The following is a 24,681-nucleotide window of genomic DNA, read 5'->3' on the forward strand; positions in this document are numbered from 1 at the left end:
TAGCGCCGGAGCACTTCCAGCGTCAGATGTCGTCCATTCTTGTTGATCTGGACGGTGTTATTTGTCACATGGACGACGTTTTAGTGTTTGGAATCACCAAAAAGGAGCATGATGAACGTCTAGTAAGTGTTCTAAATAGACTGCGGGAATCTGGTGTCACGTTAAATGATAAATGTAAGTTTTCCAATCAGAGTATAAAGTTCTTGGGTCACGTTATAGACCAAAACGGCATTAAACCTGATCCGGAAAAACTAATTGCGATTAAAAATATGCCGAGACCTAGCAATGTATCGGGGGTTAGAGGGGTTCTGGGCAAATCAGTTTTCAAAGTTTATTCCGGACTTTCTCAACCCCTACGAAATCTTCTAAAAACAAGTACTAACTGGGTTTGGGAGGATATTCAAGATAAAGCTTTTGAGATCATTAAAGAACGCTTGGTTAGTCCACCAACGTTAACTCATTATGACCCTTACAGGCGCACTGTTGTTTCAGCTGATGCATCCTCTTATGGCCTTGGTGCTCTCATCAGACAGGATGTTCAAGGGCATCTGCTGTCTGTTGCTTATGCCTCACGATCATTGAGTAAAACTGAGCAACGTTACGCTCAAATTGAAAATGAATCCCTAGCGGTAACTTGGGCCTGTGAAAAATTTAGAGATTACCTCATTGGTTTAAAAATTTACAATTGAAACCGATCACAAGCCATTACTGTGTTTCTTAAGCAAAAAAAATATACATGACCTTTCACCCAGAATACAAAGATTTCGCATGAGACTAATGTGATACAATTATGACATGGTATTTGTACCTGGAAAGAGTCTTTACACTCCAGATACACTGTCCAGGTTTCCCCTTGTTGGCAAAACGGAAAAAGAAGAAATGTTTTCTGATGAAGTGGAGAAATATGTGTCGGCAGTAATAGCTTCCTTGCCAGTATCTGATCGGCGACTGAAGGAAATTGTTCATGAAATCAAGTTGGACCCAGTTTGTTCAAAGGTGATGCAGTACTGCCAAAGTAAGTGGCCTGCAAAGTTAGACTGCAAATTAATACCTTTTGAAAGGGTCTCGGCAGACCTGTCCATTCAACAAGGTCTGATTATGAGAGGCGATCGTTTGCTAATACCTTCTTCGTTGCATTCAAGTGTGCTAAAAAATATTCATGCAGGTCATCTAGGGGTTGTAAAATGTAGAGAGAGGGCGAAATCTGTGTGGTGGCTTGGAATAAATACGGACGTTGAAAATTATGTTGGCAATCGTGTCGTTTGTACGAAATGGCGTAGAAACTCTGCTGAACCACTTAATCTGTCTGTAATGCCAGATTATCCGTGGCAACAAGTGGCTTGCGACTTTTTTCTGTTTAAAAACAAAACGTATATGTTGGTGGTGGATTATTTTTCCAGATTCATCGAAATCGCCCAAATGCTAAAAGACACCACTTCGGAGAGTGCGATACTGCATTTAAAGTCCATTTTTGCTCGCCATGGCATTCCTGAAGAGGTTGTTCCGACAACGGGCCACAATTCGTTTCAAGAAATTTCAAAGAATTTGCAGCTGCGTATAGGTTTGGGCATGTTACTAGTAGTCCATATTTTCCGCAGAGCAATGGCGAGGCAGAGCGTGCTGTTCAAACCATCAAAGGGTTACTCCGGAAAGCAGAAGACTTTTCCGCAGCGTTGCTGACATACCGATCAACCCCTATGAAGTCTGGTTAGTCTCCCGCAGAATTGTAGAAGGGTATAGAAGAATGCGGACCACCGTCCCCACGAGGGAGATCCTCCTTGTGCCTAATTGGAACTTCCTGAAAGAATTTCGGTGACGTGATCAAAGAATTAAAGCGGACCAAAAAAGACAATATGATGCACGACATCGCGCACATCGGTTACCCAACCTATGCCCAGAAATATATGCCTGGATTAACCGGAACGGTGATTTTCGTCACTGCGAAGTGATGTCACCTCATTTTACACCGCGGTCATACATTGTCCGTGGGGTAAGTAGTGAACTGAGGCGTAACAGAAGGTACGTTCACCCAGTGCCCACTCAGGAACAGCCCTGTACTACACGCTTTGGTACATTAAGTAAAAAAGACCGCGGATTTGTAATGCAATTGTGTTTTGTTGTGCCGAATATGTTGTTTCTAATTGTGTTTGATTATGTTGCCTTTATGAAAGGGGAGATGTGGTATTGGAACCCATCCTTCAGGGACATTAATTTCGTCGCTTTCGTAAAGTCGTAGGTGTTTTATCCCTTCAAGGTACTAAGCTTTGCATATAGGTCGAGCACATGTTTTCTAGATGTACAGGTGATGTCAAAAGAATTTCCCCGCCAGTAAGTTTTTTGACTGAATACTGTAGCTTATTAAGAGTTTCTAACACATTTTCTCTTTTTGAAACGCCTTCCGCCTTCAAACATAGACAGTTTGGCCTTCTTCATTCGCCCGATTTTTATATGCTACTTGCGCGTAACTTGGCTTATCCGCCATTTCTCGCACGTCCGCACACTACGCGTGCTATAGGTAGAATGATATAGCTTTATTTTTTTAATTCTTTTTGACCACACCGGGATTTAAACCCAGGACATCCTGGGCACGAATCCCGATCAGGTTTTTTTTCTTGGTATGGGTCGGGTGCTTGACCAATGCTGCTAATCACCCGCCATGATGTAGCTTTAATGTTATTACGCAGAAGTAATGCCATCTCCACACACATAGCTCCACATAGCTCCACATAGCTCCACATAGCTCCACATAGCTCCACATAGCTCCACATAGCTCCACATAGCTCCACATAGCTCCACATAGCTCCACATAGCTCCACATAGCTCCACATAGCTCCACATAGCTCCACATAGCTCCACATAGCTCCACATAGCTCCACATAGCTCCACATAGCTCCACATAGCACCACATAGCTCCACATAGCTCCACATAGCTCCACATAGCTCCACATAGCACCACATAGCTCCACATAGCTCCACATAGCTCCACAAAGCTCCACATAGCTCCACATATCTCCACATAGCTCCCCATAACTCCACATAGCTCCACATAGCTCCACATAGCTCCACATAGCTCCACATAGCTCCACATAGCTCCACATAGCTCCCCATAACTCCACATAGCTCCACATAGCTCCACATAGCTCCACATAGCTCCACATAGCTCCACATAGCTCCACATAGCTCCACATAGCACCACATAGCTCCACATAGCACCACATAGCTCCACATAGCTCCACATAGCTCCACATAGCTCCACATAGCACCACATAGCTCCACATAGCTCCACATAGCTCCACAAAGCTCCACATAGCTCCACATATCTCCACATAGCTCCCCATAACTCCACATAGCTCCACATAGCTCCACATAGCTCCACATAGCTCCACATAGCTCCACATAGCTCCACATAGCTCCCCATAACTCCACATAGCTCCACATAGCTCCACATAGCTCCACATAGCTCCACATAGCACCACATAGCTCCACATAGCTCCACATAGCTCCCCATAACTCCACATAGCGACACATAGCGACACACAGCGACTCATAGCGACACATAGCTCCACATAGCTCCACATAGCTCCACATAGCGACATATAGCGACATATAGCGACACACAGCGACACATAGCGGCACATAGTTGCACATAGTTGCACATAGTTGCACATAGCGGCACATAGTGACACATAGCTTCACACAGCTCCACATATCTCCACCTAGCTCCACATAGCTCCACATAGCTTCACATAGCGACACATAGTTGCACAAAGCGGCACATAGTTACACGATCACATTTTAGAAGCACCCTCTGGTCGTCAGGGGCCTATAAAGGGTCGCAAAGATTACACTAAACTTCACCCAGAAAGTTTTTCAGTGATTTCATTAAAATTGCCATCAAACAAGCATTTAAAAAAAAGAAGACTGTAACACACGAAGGATCACAGAAAATTTTCTTCAAAAAATGTTAGATATGCCTCATCCTATTCGTTATTATTTTGAAAATAAGGAAACTTAACCACATCACTATGTTTTACACTTGCGAACGCTACATTTTTGCCAGATTGAAAAGACTGTCGTGTGCTGAGGATTTATCCTTCCTATCGGATTTTCTCCTGGCGAAAAAAAAACTAACAAATTGTTTTCCAAAATCAAATCGTGTAAGCGGGGAATCCCCTTGTTTCAATCTGATCAAAAATAAGTACGGTGTGAAAATAAATGCATGCTTCAAACAAAATACATTTTTTTATACTTTTTGCTTGAGTCAAATCCAAAAAAAGAACTTAACATAATTATTTGAAGATAAACGCTCGTTTCAATTCGAATAGGAACCCAAAAATATGTTTGTAGTAATGTATAATTTTTACTCATTTAACTCCATCCATCCGAATCCACGAAAGTGGTTTGTGTCAACGGCAATGGACTTTGCTTACTTTATCATAAAACGTGCACTGAGTCCATGAATATTACTAAAGATTCTAGTGAGTTTAGTCAGCTCATTCCGCGGAAGAAAATATCTACCCATCCTTAGACTTGCTGACAGTTACTGGAACCGGGTCTGCATGACGTCACGTGAGTGTTTTCACGCGTTGGTAGATTACGTTACCAACTGTTTAAAGATGTTATGAAGTTTGACGAAATTACATCGTTTGACTCAAATATAAATTCCAACTAAAACTGCACAAATTATTTTAGAATAGTGTAACCTGCATACAGATCTCCAACTGTTTCAAACGATAAGGTCTCATCAGTGCAGCTGGTGTGACTATCAGACGATTTTGCTGACCAAACGGCCAAGCAAAGACTTCCAATTTGTGGTGACTAAACAATCACCATCATCCATTGGGCACCAAACTAGGTGCAAGCTGACGGAGAAAACAAGGTTAAAACACTATGGCCAAGCAAAGCTCAACCAATAGTGCCGTCATTCCCCGTGCCACAATAATCATATGATAAGCAAAGTGGAGCCATAATTTGTTTTACGTTACTAAGTAACCAGGAAGTGACCCCCGGTTATAAACAGCATCACACGTACAGATGCCTGGCGCAACTTAGTAGTGATGTTCATTATTGAGTACACCTTTACTGAGGATGTTATAAATCATTCTCCGTGTTCCAACTAACTACTGAATTCTGGCGAACTGGTAACGTGGTTGCGTATCGGAAATTACCGAAATTCGCTGTAGTGGTGCTTCGTTTAGCGCGGCAACAATATTTGTGGGAAAAGTAGCCAGTGGCAAAGTTAATATAGTAACTAACGTTTTAAAATTTATGTTTTTGCCTCAGTTTGTATATGTAAGTTACCTATATTGGTAAAAGTTACTGTAGAACTATGTGTATAATAACTATATCTGTCATCGTGCCGGACTGAAGTTATTAGTTTATTTTAATTAAATTTGTAAGGATAAACAGGAAAGGAAGCGTCAAGTGAAGTTGTTCGTTTTGCAAATATTTGCATCCGCCAAAACCATACTTGTTTGTTACTGACGCTACCAGGCATAATGCTAACTCGACTTAAACGCTTCTCTGGCAGTTTCGGTCTTTACTCAACTAGTATCCCTAGAAAGTTCGATTGAATAAAGACTGAAAGTTGAACAGAATTAAACAAATTTGCCAGTTAAGTGAACAATAATTGTTTTTTATTAACTTTGGTATACAGGAAAGGGTAATGTACAACAACTTTTTATGAACCATAAGCAACCCAAAGAACAAAATGCCGAAAAATCGTCCAGGAAATAAAACAGACCCTTTCCAATATTTTGAGGTAAATATATAAAAGTGCTACAAAACAATATTGTTGAATCATTCTTGTTAAACGCAGGTAGAGCACGAACCCTGTCAATTTCTCAAAATCACTGTGTTGCGCGGACGTAACATATCTAAAGGAACAATTGGTGATATTTGTAGGTTTTACTTTTTGAAATGTTTGGTTTGCATGGCAATAATAAGACTGTCCCTAACAAAATAATTTAAAATATCAAAGAACTACTACTAAGATTTCACCATTTTTTAGACGTAAACATTCAACAACCTTTCCTTGTGTGAATCTTTTTTAATTTAAAAAAACTGTTAAACTAAAAAATTTTTCGTGTAGAACACGTTTGTTGAAACAACTCCATTTAATTTATATTTGCAATTGCGATCGTTTTTGATTAGTTTATGGACGTAAAGAAAGGTCGTGTATACTAACTGTTCGACGTAACGATTTTAGTTGACAAACCTGATGCATACGTGGTTATACATATTCCGGATGCACCAGACGGGCGAAAACAAACCAAGCATATCAATAACAACACTAACCCGGAATGGAACGAGGAGTTCACGTATCTTCTACCACCCGTTTCTAAAGACGCTCTTAACGCTGAGGTAACACCACTGTTGAAAAGTGTCGATTGGGATTCCAAATCTTTTTTTTAAGATCAAACTAATGGATGCAAATTATGTAATCGACCAACAACTTGGTTCAGTGGAATTTGATATCCGTCAACTACCCACGGAAACAAGGAAGTTGGAAACATTTACCATCAATGAGGTGTAAACTGTGATGCAAGTGTTTAGTAAAATGTTACCATTTTTATTAAACACTTCTTTTGTAGAAATCGGAAATCGATATCGAGTTCACAATGACGTACAAGTAACAACTTGTGCTTACAATTGTTTTGGCAAAAAATGCTTTGTTTAAATCCGAACGTGATTATAATGTAGATACGATTCCGACATGAGATACAGCTTGGCACTTTGTCCTGAGGAAAAAATATTTCGATCAGCGAGAAAGCGATTAGTGTTGAATGCAATGCGGCGTGTCATGGTTGGCGGACCTCGCAATCTCAGAGAAGTATTTTTTTCCTTTTTTTTGCATTTTTTTTTCATTTCCGCAAACATCCACGCACAGGATAATATACATTTACAATCATTTCTTGTCCATTTGGGTATTTTATTTTTGTTTATAGCTGATTAATTTATCAACATAGTAAATTGCAAAATAAACGACGAGTGCGAAATTTCAGACACCAATTGTCGCAGTAATCGGATCTGGCGGAGGTTTTCGTGCTGTAACTGGTTACTCGGGTGCTATTAAAGCTCTCCATGACATGGGGATATTTGATTGTGCAACGTATGTTTGTGGAGTGTCAGGTTCATGTTGGTAAGCAATCTATGTGTTTTTTGCCACATGTTTTTGTTTGCTATCAACTATACCCTGGTTCTGATTTCATGTAAAAGTTTTCATCAGCAATGAATTAAGACCTAACGGCCGGTACGCGAATAGCCGGAAACGATACAAGTGTGTGTTTGCAGGTATTTGGCTGCCTTGTACGCACATGATCGATTCCCCACACAGGGACCAGAAGTTGTGAACAAGGAAATACGGGAAAACATACAGTCAAGCCCATTTTGGTTACTGCGACCTGAGTGTTTGATGCGATATTGGCAAGTATAGTCAATGCTGAAGTATCAGCAAATGAGCGATCAAACACTTTCCTCAAACGTTGTGATTCCGTTAATAGCTAGATAGCTAGAATCAAACGTTGTGATTCCGTTAATAGCTAGACATGCGATCAATAAATTTACCCAATGTTCATTTGCATGTTCGTTACATTTGTAACCATTAATTGTTGTTTGTTTAGTCATCAGCTTCGGGCAAAAATGAAGCTGGGACAACCAGTTACTTTCACCGACTTTTTTGGTCTCCTTATTGGTCAAACCTTGCTTGGATCTCAGGTTCGTGTGGTGATTATTAGCCTCCAACGCCAACACTTGTTTGCTTTTATTAGAAAATGGAAACAGGGAAACTGTCAAATTTCCGAGAAAAAATTGAAAATGACAAGCTTCCTATGCCTTTGTTGACCTGTCTCCACGTACGTCCGTGTACCTCCGCACTCACTTTCCACGGTAAGAAACACCACAATGTACCTAAGAATCGATTCCTGGTGCGTCGAATTTATCCTGTTGCACAGACTGGATAGAATTTAGCCCATATGAGGTTGGAATGGCCAAATACGGAGCATTTATGAACACGAAACTCTTCGGGAGTAAGTTTTTTATGGGATTTGTGGCTAAAGAATTTGAAGAAAGTCCCCTGCATTTCTTGATGGTGAGCAGATAAATATATTTGCATTCACACAGCTACTCATGTAGTGTCAATCGTAAGCCACCAAGAGCGCTTTGATGTTAACATATGCTCAGTTTCTCCAAATACTGTCTTATGCGAAGCAAGAATAGCAATCAGGAATACAATATGTGCATTTGTTTGAAATTAAACACCAATACATTTTATCCAGTTTAGCGGAAATAATAGAAATATTTTTGTTTAATGCACACACATTTCTGTCTGAAATTTAGGGGTAATTCAAACTTACATATTTCAGGGAATATGGGGAAGTGCATTTTCCATACTCTTTTATCGACTGGTCAAAAACAATTGCATGGAAGATGAAACGGAATCAAGAAGCGAAGATTTCCGTCAGGAGCTCGAAACTGAACTCGGTAAAAAAAATATCACAACGACAGATTTTTGTGCAAATGTCCATCTTTCTATATGTTCAATATGTTTTGACGTAACAAACATAGCGTTGTTGGGCTCATGATGTCAATAAGAATAGCCTTCACTTCCGCTTCCATAAAACGGACGTGCATTGCCACCCTTCCAATTCCATACAATTCACAATGCAAATATAATGTTTTTGTTGCTGCCAGGCATATTGTAACTTAATAATCTATTCGAAACGTCGGTGAATAAAGTTACATTTTATATATGCCAGAAGAACAGATTATTAAATTCACAATGCAGATCACACAATCAAAAATGAGGAGAGCGTGGGGGCGAATGACGACAGTGACGTAGATCTCAGCGATGCTGACGAAGATGACTCAGCACAAACAGCTCAGGATGAACCAGAGTTAGTACAAGCTTCCTTGTAAATCAGTTTACATGTATGACCCACAATATAGCTATTTGTTTTATACGATTTAATGGTTCAATGCATACACAAACCATAGTAGCGTTTAACAAAGCCCGGTAAATAGAAACACCATTATTTTACATATTTTAGCAACATTATTTGAACAGTTAATTAAGCTATGTACACGAAAGACGATTTTCGGATGTAATACTTTTATTTGGTTTTGGTTTCTTAGTTTAGAATATATGCACTGATCGTTTTCCTATTCACGCTTTACGACGTAAAACGTTTGTCGTATAGACTCTAGTGCAAATGTCTTCATGCAACTTGTCCGGCAAATGATATTAATTTGCGTGTTTTGTATGGTTTGTATCTATCATGATAAAACCTCACTTACCAAATTTGTATGGCCAACCTCACGTACCAAATACAGGCAAAGTAGAAGACGTTCAAGCTTGATTACAAATCTCTTCGGATCTGACAATACTCAAACAAACGATGAAACTAACTCAAATGGATTTTTTGAAACCCTTGCCTCCAAAATTCTTGGATCACACTTTATGAAGGTTAGAAAAAGTTTGAAACACCAAAGATTTTTGAAACCAAATAAGGAAATATTTACAAACTTCTTAATTTTTCTTCAACGTTCAAAAAACTAAGTGATATATTTAAATTTACTTGTTGAAATGTATCACGAGTCTTTTTCAGTGTCGTAAGAACCGTGCAGGAAAAATTTTAAATTACATGCGAGGTTTGTCGTTAAGCCGTACCTATCCTCTTTCTCCATTTTCACCTAACACCAATTCATCAGTCGAAGAAGGTCGGGAAATTGCGTAAACTTCAACCTGTCGCACACCATTTCACCCCATATTTTATGACAGACAAGCTATTTGAAAAGATTCACGAAGCCATTGAAGTGAAACGCAAAAAAGTCCACTTGGTTGACGCCGGCCTCACATTCAATTCTCCCTACCCTGCGATTCTGCGACCTCAACGATCGGTCGATTTGATAATATCGTTTGAATTTAGTAGCAGAGAGAAGGACAGCGACGAACCTTTCGAAGTAGAAACATATCTTAAGTGTGAAATTACAGACGAGTGACTTCATTACTTGCAGGAACTTCTGCTCGCTGAGAAATGGGCAAGATTTCATGATTTGCCATTCCCTAAAATTGACAGATCTGTGTTTGCTGAGCAGGGAATGAAGGAATGTTACGTGTTCAGAGACGAGTCAGATGATCGTGCACCGATCATTATCCACTTTGTTCTTTGTAACGAGCAGTTCAGAAACTATTCTGCACCAGGTTACCAAACACAACGTTATTACATGTAAAAGTGGTCATTTGACACCACTGCAAACGTTGGGCGTGATGTCCTAAACGGGAGAGCGCTGATCCTTAGTATTAAACGCCCGCAGGAAATAAAAATGTATCCAATTCAACGTCTTTCCAAATGTATTTTTAGGTTATTGTAAATGCGAGTTTTCAGGGAGTCAACTCATCGGTAGCATGTGTTCTTCTGTTTCTTTTTGCAGTTAATTCGATAAACCTACTTCTATGCGAATGGCCCAAGATCTACAACTACAGTGGTTATTTCGATATTTTAAGTAAGAAACAAGTTTTTTACAGGCGTTCCAAGAGAGCCAGGCGACAAAAGGGGAGAATTCAGCATTTTTGATTCACCGAAAACACCATATTCATCTTTCAACTTTCAATACTCAAACGATGAATTTGACCGTTTACACAACCTCATGGAGTTTAACACTCTATTGCACAAAAACGTAAGTGTTTGGTAACTTGCCACGTTCTAAATAAATTAGGGCAAGAACGTGTTTATGTAATTATTAAACAAAATGTTAGACGATTTTGGAGGAAATTCGGAACTGTATTTCTTTACGCCGATACTCACGATCCAAGGGGTCAATCACTCTAAATGACATTAGAAATTCAATGCATTTGAGCAAGAAAAACAAACTGACATTGGAAAAGACAATAATGACGATGGGAGAGATACCACTTGACTGATGACTTTGTATCAAACGTAAAATTTTGTTACTTCATTTTATAGCAGGCAATCGTATAAATCTTGTACAATGTTATATTATAAATGTCACAAATTACGTGGTTACACATCAAGTTACGTTGTATTGTGACGTCATAGTTGATTGTGATGTGTGAGATACTGTACAGTGGTAACGGGATCATTATTAAAAAAGTGAGCAGACTGTCAACAGCTTAATCTGCAGCAGTAAAGCCAGTTTCAAAACACGCCAATTAAACTAACCCGACAGCGTCGCCCAAGAAAAACAGTCTAGGGTCAGACGCGACAATAAAGAATTACACAAAGTTTTGAGTTGTTGGACTGCGCTGTACTTATCAGACGCCAGTTGTAGGCAAAGTACCAGACCCACCAGAGTGTGATGCAGCCGGCGCGCGCACCTAATAGCCTCCGCCTTTCTACGGGGCCCAAGAGATTTCTGTCCCAATGGATTGTAATCACCATTAAAACAGGTCATCGCACCGGCACATTTTTTCGCTCTAAAGGGCCATGCGAAATACCAATGCAGCGCATTTAAAACTAATATATCGGCTGATGTAAAAACTTTTTGTGAAACTGGTATGTTGTTCCCGTACAAAATGATTTTGAAGCTTTATTGTTACAATCCCTGCAAAAAACGACATGATGACAGTAAGCAGTAATTGCATACCACTGGAGTAGTCTTGTGTTGAAATTTGGGTGCCGTGCAATAAATGGCTATTTCCTCAGAAAGGAGCGTTGTAGATAGGATTACAACCTGCAGGTTTCCAAAAAGTACGACCGTCCGTTTATGGGCACGGGTGTCACTAACTTGACGGTGTGCTGCTGACCAAATCACAAACTCAAACAACAATGCCAACAATTCGGTTCAAATGAACTCACACACACGTGTAAAACTTACCAATGATTTATTTTACACGTTTGATATTATTAACTGTCAGTGAAGCACTAATTGCAATAAAATCACATTAGCAATGTCTGTCCAAATTTCTTTTCCAAATTACCGCAGTGGCGATGTTCAAAATGTAAATTAAACAAAAGCAAGCAAACTGACAGCGAGGTTTTAATTTGGAAGTGTAGTTTCGGCTCTCATATAGTTGAAAATAAATTCTGCCTATACAATTTAACCTCACACTCCAACAGAATTGCGTTGTCCAAAAAAGCTCACCAACATAGGAACCACGTACATACCCAAACCAGTGACGCGGAAATGCTCATCAATCATGAATATGCGATGGTAAGCTCTCTCAGGCACAGTAGATAATAATCGAGAAGGCTTGATTCGCAATGTAACGAAGGCACAGTGCAACGTACATCCTCCCAAACGACGGAAGTAGCTCTACGTTGGGTGATTGATATTAGTTTAACCAACAAGAGTTTTAATAAACTAGTATAGCTTAGAAGAGTACGAAGTATTAATACGTATTCCGTTCTTTCGAAATCACTTTGTCCCATCTAGGTGATGAAGTGTGTTTAAAACGAATATTATGCAAATATAACCTCAAAATGAAATCTGGCTTCGGAATTTTTGCTCTGATTGGCATTCTAACCTTGTTTGTTGGTGGCAGATTTGATGTGATCGCAACAGGTAAAAAAAGCAAAGCTTAATGTAGCCATCCATACAAAAATCTATAACTATATTTCGAATCTAAAAATGGGCATCTCATTTGATAATACTCTAACAATTGTTTGCCAAGGTCAAAAGAGCATTCCCGCCAGCGTCATTTACACACAGTCGGAGAATTTTGGATGTGCAGGAACAACTAATAGTAAGTTCCATTGCTATGTTTATAAAAAACTACTTTTAATTGAACCAGAGTATTTACAACATTGCAAAACACGACAGTGCGGTTTTAAACGTTTTGAACGGAACTACCGGCTAACGTATACATTAAAATAGAGCAGACGAGTTTGGTGTATGCCATTTAGGAAGTAATGATCGAGTGAAAGGGAGGCACAGTGCATTTTTGTGTAGGGCCACAATGTGGGTAACACTAATTTACGGAATAAGGAACCTAAGGAATCTAAGGAAATTCACACTAATTTACGGAGCTAAGGAACTAAGGAACCTAAGGAAAATCACGAACACTAATTTACGGTCAGTTCCGTAAGCTCTATCGACTTTCCTTAGGTGCCCTTGGCCAGTTCCGTAAGTACTATCTACTTTCCATAGACGCCAATGTGACCATGAAACATTTTTAAAGAAGGTCCTGGCGGCTATATTTGTTTTGGAAGAAGTAGTCAAAAGTTGTAGGAAATGTTTTTTTAAACTTGGCCACGATTCATTTGCATGTGGGTAAAGATATAGTGTGGCGATTGGCAAAACAAACGCAATTACTGCTAAAACCAGTGACTCTTTTTACTCCCGACTGCGTTGGATGCCGCAATCTTTTTCTAATTATAGATATATTCATGTATTGGTAAATGAAACTAAATAAACAGCATGTCTCTCGGTGGTGAAAACCTTGTTTAAATTTGATTCTATTTATATCCTGCCGGGAATGTGGTCCACAACCACCAGCATTTCATATACCGTCACATTTCCAGTTTACACTGTCCAGTTTAGTTTTGTTGCGCATTAAATTGACAGTTCATTTGGCTTGGTCGCCGCAAGATGTAAGAAAATTTAAAGCGTTTAATTTACTTCATGCTAAAATATAAGGCTATAATATCGTAAAACAGAAGTTGTTTCAGCTATCGACGATTGTGTCAAGAACAAATGCTTGAACAACGGCATCTGTAATGATATTTACAATGGATTTTACTGCACTTGTCCACCTGGTTTCAGCGGCTTCTTATGCCAAACAGGCAAGTTGCTTAACTTATTTTATGAAAATAATCCTTGTTTTTCAAGCAAAATTGTCGTTTTCTTTCCAAAACGATTTAACGATTTAAAAAATAAATTTTCAATTGTCGCAGCAAAGCCGAAAACATACGTTACACAAAACCTTTTACTGAAAACACTCTGTTGACTGCAGCTGTTCCTGCCACACTCCCCCCAATACGAACTTGCGCCCAGGTGACACCACAAGTTAACGGAACATATCTTATTTCGCCAAATCCAGCTATTGTTCCCTCTTTCAACGTAAATTGCATCTTTGAAAACAACACTGCAAGTAAGAAACAATGTTTTGTTACTTTTTGATTTCAAAGCATATAGGCCTAATGTTAACTTTAACATACAATATACGAGCAATGTGGGAGTTGGTAGGAAAAGCAACCGAGGAGAGGGTGCAAAGGTAAAGAAACGAAAAAGTAAAAAGTAACAAGTTTCCGACAGGAATCATATGCGAGTCTGGGTGAGAGGACAGAAAACCACAACATAAGATTTTCACAGAGACAAGGAGCAGAAAGGAAGCAAGTTACGTTGAGTAAAAGTGCATGTGAGACGAATATTTGACATAAAATGTAATGAAAATCGAGTTAGATGAATACAAATTGGTCGTTAAATTACCAACAAGAAATTAGGAAGAGAGGCTGAATACCTGTCAATAGTTGCAATCTCCATGTTGTTGTAAACTCAATATCAAGCGAGTGTATAAACTGAAGAACAGATGATAGTTGCATTATTAAGTATCTAAGAATTCAGTGGTCCATCACAATCCCTAAGGTGGTAGAGACTGCACACATATTTTCGAAGCAAGAATATGATGGTGTAGTAAAGTTAACGCAATCCAGCAAAACACAATTTGTCTTACTAACCACTAAGGATAAGCTACATTTTCCATAAACCGAAACATTGAAATTTCTAGAAACGATCGTCCATCACAACACTGAGGCGACAGCAAAGGTCAATTGTAACGAAATGGTGTGTGACAAGCACACCTTAAATTACACACTGACAAGCACCCAAATACAAGCCATTATAAACTCTTCTACACAATGCAGGCAATATTTAAAGGTAAAATTGAAAATTAAAGCTGTCAGGTATATCTCAATGAATTAAAAGCAAACCAAGGCACTAACAATTAAAATTGATTAATTAATTAAAGTCGTTTTTAGTACAAATGCACTGGTTCTGTTTTGCACCAATCCGGAAAAGTGTGGGGTTCTTATGCAGGTAGTGACGGGATATTAAAGAACCATTGGGCTGGAACAAACACACCTTACTCATGTGTGTGTGGGGATACAGGTATTTATGGTTAATGTGTGGTGCATTTGCTCATCAATTGTTTTATGCGTTATGTAAGTATCAAACACGCCCGTACTTCCGTTTATCCACTACAAACAACTGATACGTGGTTTCAAACCTGTGGCAATTGCAACCTATGTGAAAGGTACTTGCATCAATCGATCGTTCAAGTGCAACTGCGATCAAAACAACAATTCTATTACCACCTTTGACGATGGGTACGTGACCTTGAAAAGCGATTTGCCAGTGAGTAAAGTTGCATTTGGAGATGCAACTGATCCGGGAGAATCCGCTTATTACACGATCGGACCATTGGAATGCTGGCAGTAACCCCAAAAGCACAACGTACTTACATCATCAAAATGTTGTTTATTTCACATCAGGCACAAAAACAACAATGTAATGTTTGTTTATTTCACGATATTGCAAAAATAAATTCGTTTTGTATTTCAAAAATGTTTAAAAAAATAGTATATTCATTGGATAAGAATTCAACTGTATATTCTATTGCAGATTCCCAAACCCAATTTCGTTAATTCTTTCATGTTACGTTCTCTGTTTTTGGAACACTATCGTTGTTGTGTAACAAAGGCTGCGTGCAGACCGCGTGGTTATGTTTTGCTAGTTGTGTGAGAAGGGGCTGTAACGTTACGGCCAACATAGGTAAGCGTTCATCATCAGTAATCTGGATTAAATCGGTTACCTAAACGCGTTTACCCTATACCTTGCACTGTGTCCATGATAGGTAACTTTGTAAACTCAAGAGTAGTCACGCTAAATACCTTGCACTATGTCCATCATAGGTAAGTTTGTTAAACTCAAGAGTAGTAACGCTATACCTTGCACTATGTTCATCATAGGTAAGTTTGTTCAACTCAACAGTAGTAACGCTATACCTTGCCCTATGTCCATGATAGGTAGATTTGTTAATTGTTAGTGTAGTCACGCTATACCATGCCCTATGTCCATGCTAGGTAAGTTTGTTAATTGTTATGGTAGTCTATCGTGACATAGTGCAAGGTATAGTTGTTAGGGTAGTATAGCGTGACTACCCTAACAATTAAAAAACTTACCTATCATTGACATAGTGCAAGGAATAGCGTGACTACCCTAACAATTAAAAAACTTACCTATGATGGACATAGTGCAAGGTATTTAGCGTGACTACTCTTGAGCTTAACAAACTTACCTATGGTGGACATAGTGCAAGGTATAGCGTTACTACTCTTGAGTTTAACAAACTTACCTATGATGGACATAGTGCAAGGTATAGCGTTACTACTCTTACGTTTACAAAGTTACCTATCATGGACACAGTGCAAGGTATAGGGTAAATGATTTCAATTACCCCCTTTGGATGAAAATATGTACCATCCCTGTTTGCCGCTGCAGTCACGTGTTTAGGTAACCGATTTTGTCCAGTTTACTGATCTTGGACGCTTACCTATGTTAGCCGTAACGTTACAGCCCTATATGAGTTGTGTTGCCAGTTATTGTGGTACATTTAATAACAATGATTCTATTTGAATAAGGTCTTAGTTGCAAAACTGCGTAATAGTTTGTTGACTGTGCTTTGCAACAATTGAAAAGTTTACTGGATGTTGTCACTACTGGTAATTTACGGAATAAGATCGGTCGCAAAACAGTTCGGTAAGTGCGATTGAATTTGTCATAGTGTGAATTTGTCCATATATTGAATATACAATTGTGTTTCTTTGACTAGAAACCGCTCATGTTCCGCCGTTTTGACGTACGCCCGTCTTTCCTTTCATATTGAATACCAGTGTGTTTTGTGTTCTGCGTAGCGGGTTTTGAGACATTTTGTGCTGAACTGATGCGCAACGTGTAGCGCCGGCAATCTAGAAACTGCACGTTGCATCTCTAAACAAAAAACGACATTATCACGAAAGTTGTTGATAATATCGGAAAACTCTTTGTTAGCTATAAGCTATCAAGTGACTTTGATAATATAAACTCTGATATGCAATATGGGCGATTGAAATGCTTTGAAATCTATTTGTAGATATCGCTACCAACTTAAATAAACTGGTTTGGTAAAATTTTTTGTTGAACTCCAGTCAGCCTTTGGTGTTTGTAGAACTGAGGTATCCATCTTCATTTTCATAAAGGTACATATATAGGCCTATATCCATACACAAGCATAGAGTATATTAGTGTTGTTTTAAGAATCCCAGGAATCAAGACTACGAACAGAAAGCAAGCACGACACCAAAGCCAGCCAGGAGACGAAGCATCGATAAAATCACGATAAAACGTTTTCTTTGATTAGAATTGTTGCACCAAATTTTTTATAACTTATATTGAACTATATCCACTGCTTCTTGGTACAGTCACTTAACATATCTTGTTTAAAATTCGGATTACTGTCTAATGCGGTCATCAAAAAGAATGACTTTAAAATTATCAACAAATTTGAAATGTAGCTACAAACCTACACTGGGGTTTGTCCTTCACAATTCCGAGATTTCTCGCATCAAACTAAAAGGTTAAAAAGTGCCTAAATGTCATGATATGATAAATTTGCCCCTGAAAATTGCAAATAATGCGTAGTTTATCGAGTTCAGTGTCGATAAGATAAAGTAAACGTAACTTGGTGTACGCATTGTACTGAAAAAAATGTTGTAAAGTCATGCATATATTGACATAACTTGTTAACTGGTAAGTTGCTTTCAACAATGGACAACCCGTAGTCTGCAGACTAATTGTAAACAAGATTCGTGGTATAACGAGGGCAAATTAAAACAAACTTCCCTTTCACAACGGGAAGTAGCTAACAGTCCACACAACAGAGCAATTTTTAGGTTTAAACAACAACAGTTTCAAAGGACTAGCTGAGTTACGGGGTAGAAACTTTGTTATGATAAGTTTCGCGTTTCATGTAATTTCCATAACGTTGAGTAGGCAGTGACGTTTTTGGTATATTTTTATTACACTATAAATAACCTCAACATGAAGTATTGTGTCGAGTGTTCTGTTCTGATCAGCCTTCTTAGCTTGTTTGTTGGTGGCAGATATGAAGTAAACGCAAAAGGTAATATGTTGCTGAATGTAGCAATTTAAAGTTGGGTAATTGCACATACTCGTGCTTTTTTGTTCTAATTTTTGTTGTTTCGTATTATGATAGTGCAACGTGTGTTTGCGAAGGTCAAAAGAACACAACTGCAAGCGTAATTTACACACAGACAGAGAGTCTTGGATGTGCCGGCACAACTAACAGTAAGTTCTGTTGCTATTTGACAGTCATTAATAATAACAGTGTCCGTGGATATTGATTTTGCCATTGAACCGACTCCTGAACAGTAATGACGCTGATTACATACTGTTGGTTTATTGTTAGACAAACGAAGTGTAGCAGCTTCGGTTTGAAAGCGACTGGCTGAAGCACGTAAATAGAGTGGACTTTATAGTTCGTGGTGAGCGTTGTTAGGTATAGGCAGTCTGCAAAGACATGGTGGTATTTATATAAGCGTTGAATCATTTCAAATTCCAATCCCAATAAAGTTATGGGTCATTACCAGAAATGTTAGGCCATTTACAGATAATGAAGTACTTTATTGCCTAAATATATCTTGTATAATATATGTCAATGTTGTATATGCATTGCGGGCCATCAGCTTTGTACACAGAATCACAGGTTGAAATTTGCAGATTCGAAACCAATTGGTCTGGGTTGCAAACTTGTATACAAATTTGTGTATAAGCTGCAGACAGATGGCCACTGTTTCGACCTAAAAGGTCTCATCAGTGCAGCTGGTGTGACTATAAGACGAACTTTGCAGACCAAACGGCCAAGCAAAGACTTCCACTTTGTGGTGACTATACAGTCACCGTCATGCGTTGGGCACCAAACTAGGTGCAACCTTACGGAGCAAACAAGGTGGAAACACTACGGCCAAGCAAGCTTAACCAATAGTGCCGTCAGGCCCCGTGTCACAATAATCATATGATAAGCAATGTGGAGCCAATAATATGAATTTGTGTATAAGCTGCAGACAGATGGCCACTGTTTCGACCTAAAAGGTCTCATCAGTGCAGCTGGTGTGACTATAAGACGAACTTTGCAGACCAAACGGCCAACGGATGACGGTGACTGTGTAGTCACCACAAAGTGGAAGTCTTTGCTTGGCCGTTTGGTCTGCAAAGTTCGTCTTATAGTCACACCAGCTGCACTGATGAGACCTTTTAGGTCGAAACAGTGGCCATCTGTCTGCAGCTTATACACAAATTCATATTATTGGCTCCACATTGCTTATCATATGATTATTGTGACACGGGGCCTGACGGCACTATTGGTTAAGCTTGCTTGGCCGTAGTGTTTCCACCTTGTTTGCTCCGTAAGGTTGCACCTAGTTTGGTGCCCAACGGATGACGGTGACTGTATAGTCACCACAAAGTGGAAGTCTTTGCTTGGCCGTTTGGTCTGCAAAGTTCGTCTTATAGTCACACCAGCTGCACTGATGAGACCTTTTAGGTCGAAACAGTGGCCATCTGTCTGCAGCTTATACACAAATTCATATTATTGGCTCCACATTGCTTATCATATGATTATTGTGACACGGGGCCTGACGGCACTATTGGTTAAGCTTGCTTGGCCGTAGTGTTTCCACCTTGTTTGCTCCGTAAGGTTGCACCTAGTTTGGTGCCCAACGGATGACGGTGACTGTATAGTCACCACAAAGTGGAAGTCTTTGCTTGGCCGTTTGGTCTGCAAAGTTCGTCTTATAGTCACACCAGCTGCACTGATGAGACCTTTTAGGTCGAAACAGTGGCCATCTGTCTGCAGCTTATACACAAATTCATATTATTGGCTCCACATTGCTTATTGTATACAAATGTTTGTTCATAAATAATTCTGATGCGATTTCAATCTCTTTTTTTTCTTTCAAACCATGTTAATTTTAGATAAGAAATAATTGCAGTTAAAGTTCTGGCTATAAGTGACCTAAATTTCGAATGCATTTTTCCTAAAAATCAGTTCTTTTCTTCTGAAGCAGGCCAGCTGGAAAGATTTCGGTTTACGAAGCGAAAAAGGTCACCAACAGTTTGAAAATTCAAATTCAATACAAGCGTTTTGTGACCTTAATGTTAAAATGGTGCAATGATACATGTTCTTTTAACACTGGTTCACATACACATAAATACATTGTCATCATCCAAAAATTCTCATGTCGTTTGTTGTTTCAGCTATCGACGATTGTGTTAAGAACAACTGCTTGAACAATGGCAGTTGTCACGATATTTACAATGGATTTTACTGCACTTGTCCCCCTGGTTTCAGCGGATTCTTGTGCCAAACAGGCAAGTTGCTTAACTTATTTTGAAAATAATTGTTCTCCCTTCTAAATAAAAACGTCGTTTTATTTTCTTTTACTATGTTTACAATATTTAACGTTGCACGTTTAGATGAAAAAATCATATTGTGTTGTCAGCTGTTCCTGCTACACCAATACGAACTTGCGCCCAGGTGACACCACAAGTTAACGGAACATATCTTATTTCGCCAAATCCAACCATTGTCCCCCCTTTCAGCGTAAACTGCATCTTTGAAAATAACACTGCAAGTAAGTAAAAGCAAACTTCGTATTGTTTGTTTACTTTTTTCCAAACCAAACTGCACACGCAAACATCTAACACAGACGGGAAGTTCATGTAATGTTTCAAGGCCTGCGCTACTCACCTTTGGTAAGATCTATCGGGCTGACATCTAGAGCAAGAGTGGTTGGGTCAGTTTTCTATGACACGACACCACAATAGAAAAACTACGACCAGATTAATAATAATTTAAAATGCAATGTCCGAGTAGTTGGATATCAGCAATAGGCCGTGGAACGACGAAATAACGAATAGAAACGAAATAGAAAAGTTTGCACAGCTTTACATAATTTCTTATTCATAAACAGCGGTAACAGAAAATGGGGCCTGAGCGTCTTAAACCAAAATGTCAGGTGTTACGCGAGCGTCAAATACTTGGAAATATAATGAAAGTAGAGAAATTTTGTTAGTTGAAGTCCGAAGTAGGGAAGCAACAATTATATCGAACGAAAATAAAACATTTCCGACGTCTCGTCGCTGGCATTTTGTACAGACATCCATAGTTGGGAATTTGACGAAAAAAATACATTAATTGCAATGCGTTATTTATCGTCAAGCACATAGTTATATCTGCATTTAGTATCGTCAGCAATGTTAAAAACAATTGTTCTCATTCTTTCTATAAAATCAATTTTGTATTTTCAACTGTAAAAAGCTTACAGTCAGAATAACTTTTTGATCAATCCGTTTTTGATAAACATCCAGAAACGATCGTCCATCACAACACTGAGGTAACGACAAAGGTCAACTGTAACAATCCAGTGTGTGACAAACAAAATTTAAGCTACACCCTGACAAGCACCCAAATACAAGCTATTATTAGTTCTTCCACACAATGCAGACAACATTTGAAGGTAAATTATGGCAAAGTAGTGCTGTTTGAGTTACTGCCTAAATATATTCAATAAATTCACAAGCTCTTCTGGCAAAATTAATTTGTCCTAAATATATATTGTATAAAATATTTCAATGTTGTATGCATTATGGCAACCCGCTTTGTATAAATCTTCGTAGTTGAAACCAATTTGTCTGTGTCGCAATAGATGGAATACACAAATTCAGCTGCAACATCATATAAACCCTAAAAACTACAATAAAAAAACTGGCTAACAAAGGTTAATAAAAAATCAATCTACCATTTCATTAAAAGTGAACTCTCATTTTTAGTACCAATGCACCGGTTCTGTTTTGCACCAATCCGGAAAAGTGTGGGGTTCTTATGCAGGTAGAGACGGAATATTAAAAAATCATTGGGTTGGAACAAACACACCTTACTCATGTGTGTGTGGGGACAAAGGTAGGTCGATGCTAAATGTTGCGGTGAACAATCAGAACATGCTTTAAAATTATGCTTGCCTATGCACCTGTTCACTATAAACAACTAATACGTGGTTGGAAATATTACATATTGTCATCCATACTTGGAACTACCGGATGATTTTGATATTTCAAAGGTACATGCATCAATAAATCGTTTAAGTGCAACTGTGATCAAAACGACGCTACTATTACCACCTTCGACGATGGGTACGTGACCTTGAAAAGCGATTTGCCAGTGAGTAAAGTTGCATTTGGTGATGCAACTGATCCGGGAGAATCCGCTTATTACACGATCGGACCATTGGAATGCTGGTAGTAACCCCAAATCACATAAACACAATGTACTGCTTTGAATGCTCTTTTACATTTAATTTTAAATTCATGATCACTTTACCGAAGCGATGATGCAACAAAAACATCAAATCACTTATTTGCATTTATATTTGCGCTTGTATTATGTTATTCAAGTAAATGTGATCATGTAGACTAAATTTCGAAACATTATTGTCTTGAGTGCAGTAATTAGAATCGTTAGCTAGGAACACTAATTGAGTCTGTCGAAAATGCTTGCAAATTTTACCTGCAGTAAACAACATCACAAAATTGTGATCTAATTTTATTGATAAACGCCATTTTCACCAAACCCTGGATTATAATGAAATGTTTCGTGTAATTAATATAATATTTGGAGAATCGGTCATAGGTAAAACGGAAACCCATAGTGGTGGTTGAATGTGAAACTACTAAGATGCAGATGTTGCTGGATGCCAAGAAATTTATAGCTGGATCCCGTGAGGATGGGCGGCTGAGTAACACTGCTCTATGTAATGCTTTTTTTATACGAGAGCGCATCATAAATGATTTGATTAATACGTCACAATCAACCTCTAAAGTATTTTTCGCAATATAAGTTTGCAACTAGAAATGTTGGAATCATCAAATTAAAGTCAACACAAAGGTGAGGTTAAAGTCATAACATTACACCCAAAATGAGTCATGTCGTTGCTGCTATACCCTTTGGTCTTTCTTTCATCAGGGACAAATAAGCCTTTGGTTTGTGACGTCACAGTGACATACATTTTTATGATGAAAACCCTGTCCGGACGTAACGTAATTTGTAGAGTCTCCTATGTTTGAAACTATTCGATATCAGCAATATAAGACGCCTTCTCCTATGTAAACAATGCATTTCTTCGACGCGAGCGCCTTGTGTGATGTCAATTATGCTACAGCGAAAAAGGTTTACGATTTTTGATCGCTGCTACTTTTCGTGCAGTTTTCTACATTTAGTTGACGTTGAACCGGGGTAACATCGGACATGACCGGGGATATCTCGGACAGCAAGTTTTAAACAGACGTTTTTTTGTTTATTTAACAAATATCTGAAATCAAACTTGGCGCAATATCACCATTGGGGCATTAGCGCATAAAATATCATCTAAGCTTTCAGGAATCGAGGCGTGGCCACTTATCTTTTCGACCCTTTCATACGTTCATGCTTTGGGTAACTCATGTACTTTTACGACAGCACGGATATCATAGATTTTCGTGTCAACAAACTATTTTTTATCTTTGGGGCTTTTTTACTGCCAAAATTCGATTATTTCATACAGCCTCCTTATATTCTCTTCTATGACCTGATAATTTTTCATAAAACTCAAAAAGTGTTTTCTTCTGGCGATTTCTTGCCATGATGTCCGAAGTATCCCCGACCACGTGACGACACAGAAATTATTAAAATATGGCCTTGTTTTTTAAAGGTTACACAAAATCACCATTGGCCTATCCAAGAATACACACATGAATATACAATCAACCAAAAATTACTGCATTTTGATTAACTGTGACAGATATATAGCCTTACAGATACAATTTGAAAAACTTGGTTTCACTAATAAATTGACTTTTTCGATTATAATTTTTTAAGCGGACATGATTTAATTCCAAAGTTCCTGTTAACGTTTGATGGAGACATAAAGCTTTTGTATCAGTGTCTTAACAATACCTAATTGTGACGTAAAATACCTGGTCCGAAGTATCCCCGTGTCCGAGGTATCCCCGGTCTCCCCTACATACTTAAGTCACACAAAATACCACACCGCCAGTGTTTAGCGTTTGAATATGCAAAAATGCCAAACACTTGGATAGGAAATCTAAAACCTGATTAAGTGGTTTATCTCTATCAGAGGCACAATTCGTCTCAGCAAACTCAAATATGAGATTTGGTAACGACACTCAGAAGGCGAGTCTGAATCAGCAATATATAACACTAAAATTTCCTTTGTGAAAAATTGAATGGTTGTGTGTAACAGTAAAATAGTTAGCTAAAGCCTAAAAAACAAAAAAATTCGCCAAATAAGTTGTGGGCCATTAATTTAATTAATTTTATTATTATTATTTTAGTTATTAAGTTATTAGTCGCCCTGGCAGACTAGCAGCAAATTTGAAAGAATCAATTTGGACGAATGTTTATCGGATTACAGCTCATCCACTAGGAAGTGATGATTTGCGACAGGCTGGGTAGGGCGGGGAACAAAGTACTAAAAATGGACGTAACTGCGTACCCTCAAAAATGTATGAATTTCTCACAAAAAGACTCACCACATCGAAAGTAAAATTTAGAGTTTAGATGTGAAAGCGCGGCTTGAATTTGTCAAGTCGGAAAAAACGTCCATGACCGGT

At 38.6% G+C, this 24,681-nt stretch overlaps 3 protein-coding genes across 3 annotated transcripts; all 3 read left to right on the top strand.

Moving 5' to 3' along the window:
- Positions 1-26: 26 nt before the first annotated feature.
- LOC145902971 (cytosolic phospholipase A2-like) lies at positions 27-10,921 on the top strand. Its single transcript, XM_082991063.1, has 22 exons — positions 27-629; positions 817-1,015; positions 1,599-1,707; positions 5,695-5,761; positions 5,819-5,900; positions 6,209-6,363; positions 6,416-6,529; positions 6,594-6,631; positions 6,703-6,832; positions 7,005-7,141; positions 7,294-7,425; positions 7,623-7,716; positions 7,770-7,887; positions 7,953-8,089; positions 8,364-8,481; positions 8,786-8,894; positions 9,331-9,463; positions 9,606-9,717; positions 9,779-9,960; positions 10,015-10,201; positions 10,526-10,677; positions 10,757-10,921. Exons 1-22 carry the CDS (start codon positions 27-29, stop codon positions 10,919-10,921), a joined length of 3,273 nt encoding a protein of 1,090 aa, XP_082847189.1.
- Positions 10,922-12,352: 1,431 nt separating this feature from the next.
- Positions 12,353-15,672, top strand: LOC145903600 (contactin-associated protein-like 4). The gene is made up of 7 exons (XM_082991694.1): positions 12,353-12,522; positions 12,632-12,703; positions 13,629-13,742; positions 13,913-14,050; positions 14,687-14,835; positions 14,937-15,066; positions 15,212-15,672. The coding sequence occupies exons 1-7, from the start codon at positions 12,441-12,443 to the stop codon at positions 15,394-15,396; spliced, it is 870 nt and encodes a 289-aa protein (XP_082847820.1). The 5' UTR covers positions 12,353-12,440; the 3' UTR covers positions 15,397-15,672.
- Positions 15,673-18,035: 2,363 nt separating this feature from the next.
- LOC145903778 (contactin-associated protein-like 4) lies at positions 18,036-22,315 on the top strand. The gene is made up of 7 exons (XM_082991918.1): positions 18,036-18,118; positions 18,232-18,303; positions 20,272-20,385; positions 20,517-20,648; positions 21,385-21,533; positions 21,847-21,976; positions 22,134-22,315. The coding sequence occupies exons 1-7, from the start codon at positions 18,037-18,039 to the stop codon at positions 22,313-22,315; spliced, it is 861 nt and encodes a 286-aa protein (XP_082848044.1). The 5' UTR covers position 18,036.
- Positions 22,316-24,681: the final 2,366 nt, after the last annotated feature.

Source organism: Ascidia mentula, chromosome 5, assembly GCF_947561715.1.
Source record: "Ascidia mentula chromosome 5, kaAscMent1.1, whole genome shotgun sequence".
Classification (NCBI taxonomy): domain Eukaryota; kingdom Metazoa; phylum Chordata; class Ascidiacea; order Phlebobranchia; family Ascidiidae; genus Ascidia; species Ascidia mentula.

What these genes read in the sequence shown, in the direction of transcription:
- LOC145903778 (XM_082991918.1), top strand. Translation starts at nt 18,037, where the DNA reads ATGAAGTATTGTGTCGAGTGTTCTGTTCTGATCAGCCTTCTTAGCTTG. An exon ending in CTTTGAAAATAACACTGCAA is followed by an intron (nt 20,649 to 21,384) that starts GTAAGTAAAAGC and finishes ATAAACATCCAG; the next exon opens with AAACGATCGTCCATCACAAC. An exon ending in AATGCAGACAACATTTGAAG is followed by an intron (nt 21,534 to 21,846) that starts GTAAATTATGGC and finishes TCTCATTTTTAG; the next exon opens with TACCAATGCACCGGTTCTGT.
- LOC145902971 (XM_082991063.1), top strand. Translation starts at nt 27, where the DNA reads ATGTCGTCCATTCTTGTTGATCTGGACGGTGTTATTTGTCACATGGAC. An exon ending in CTCCGCACTCACTTTCCACG is followed by an intron (nt 7,888 to 7,952) that starts GTAAGAAACACC and finishes CCTGTTGCACAG; the next exon opens with ACTGGATAGAATTTAGCCCA. An exon ending in CAGAAACTATTCTGCACCAG is followed by an intron (nt 10,202 to 10,525) that starts GTTACCAAACAC and finishes AGTTTTTTACAG; the next exon opens with GCGTTCCAAGAGAGCCAGGC.
- LOC145903600 (XM_082991694.1), top strand. Translation starts at nt 12,441, where the DNA reads ATGAAATCTGGCTTCGGAATTTTTGCTCTGATTGGCATTCTAACCTTG. An exon ending in ATGTGCAGGAACAACTAATA is followed by an intron (nt 12,704 to 13,628) that starts GTAAGTTCCATT and finishes AAGTTGTTTCAG; the next exon opens with CTATCGACGATTGTGTCAAG. An exon ending in ATGTGTGTGTGGGGATACAG is followed by an intron (nt 15,067 to 15,211) that starts GTATTTATGGTT and finishes CCTATGTGAAAG; the next exon opens with GTACTTGCATCAATCGATCG.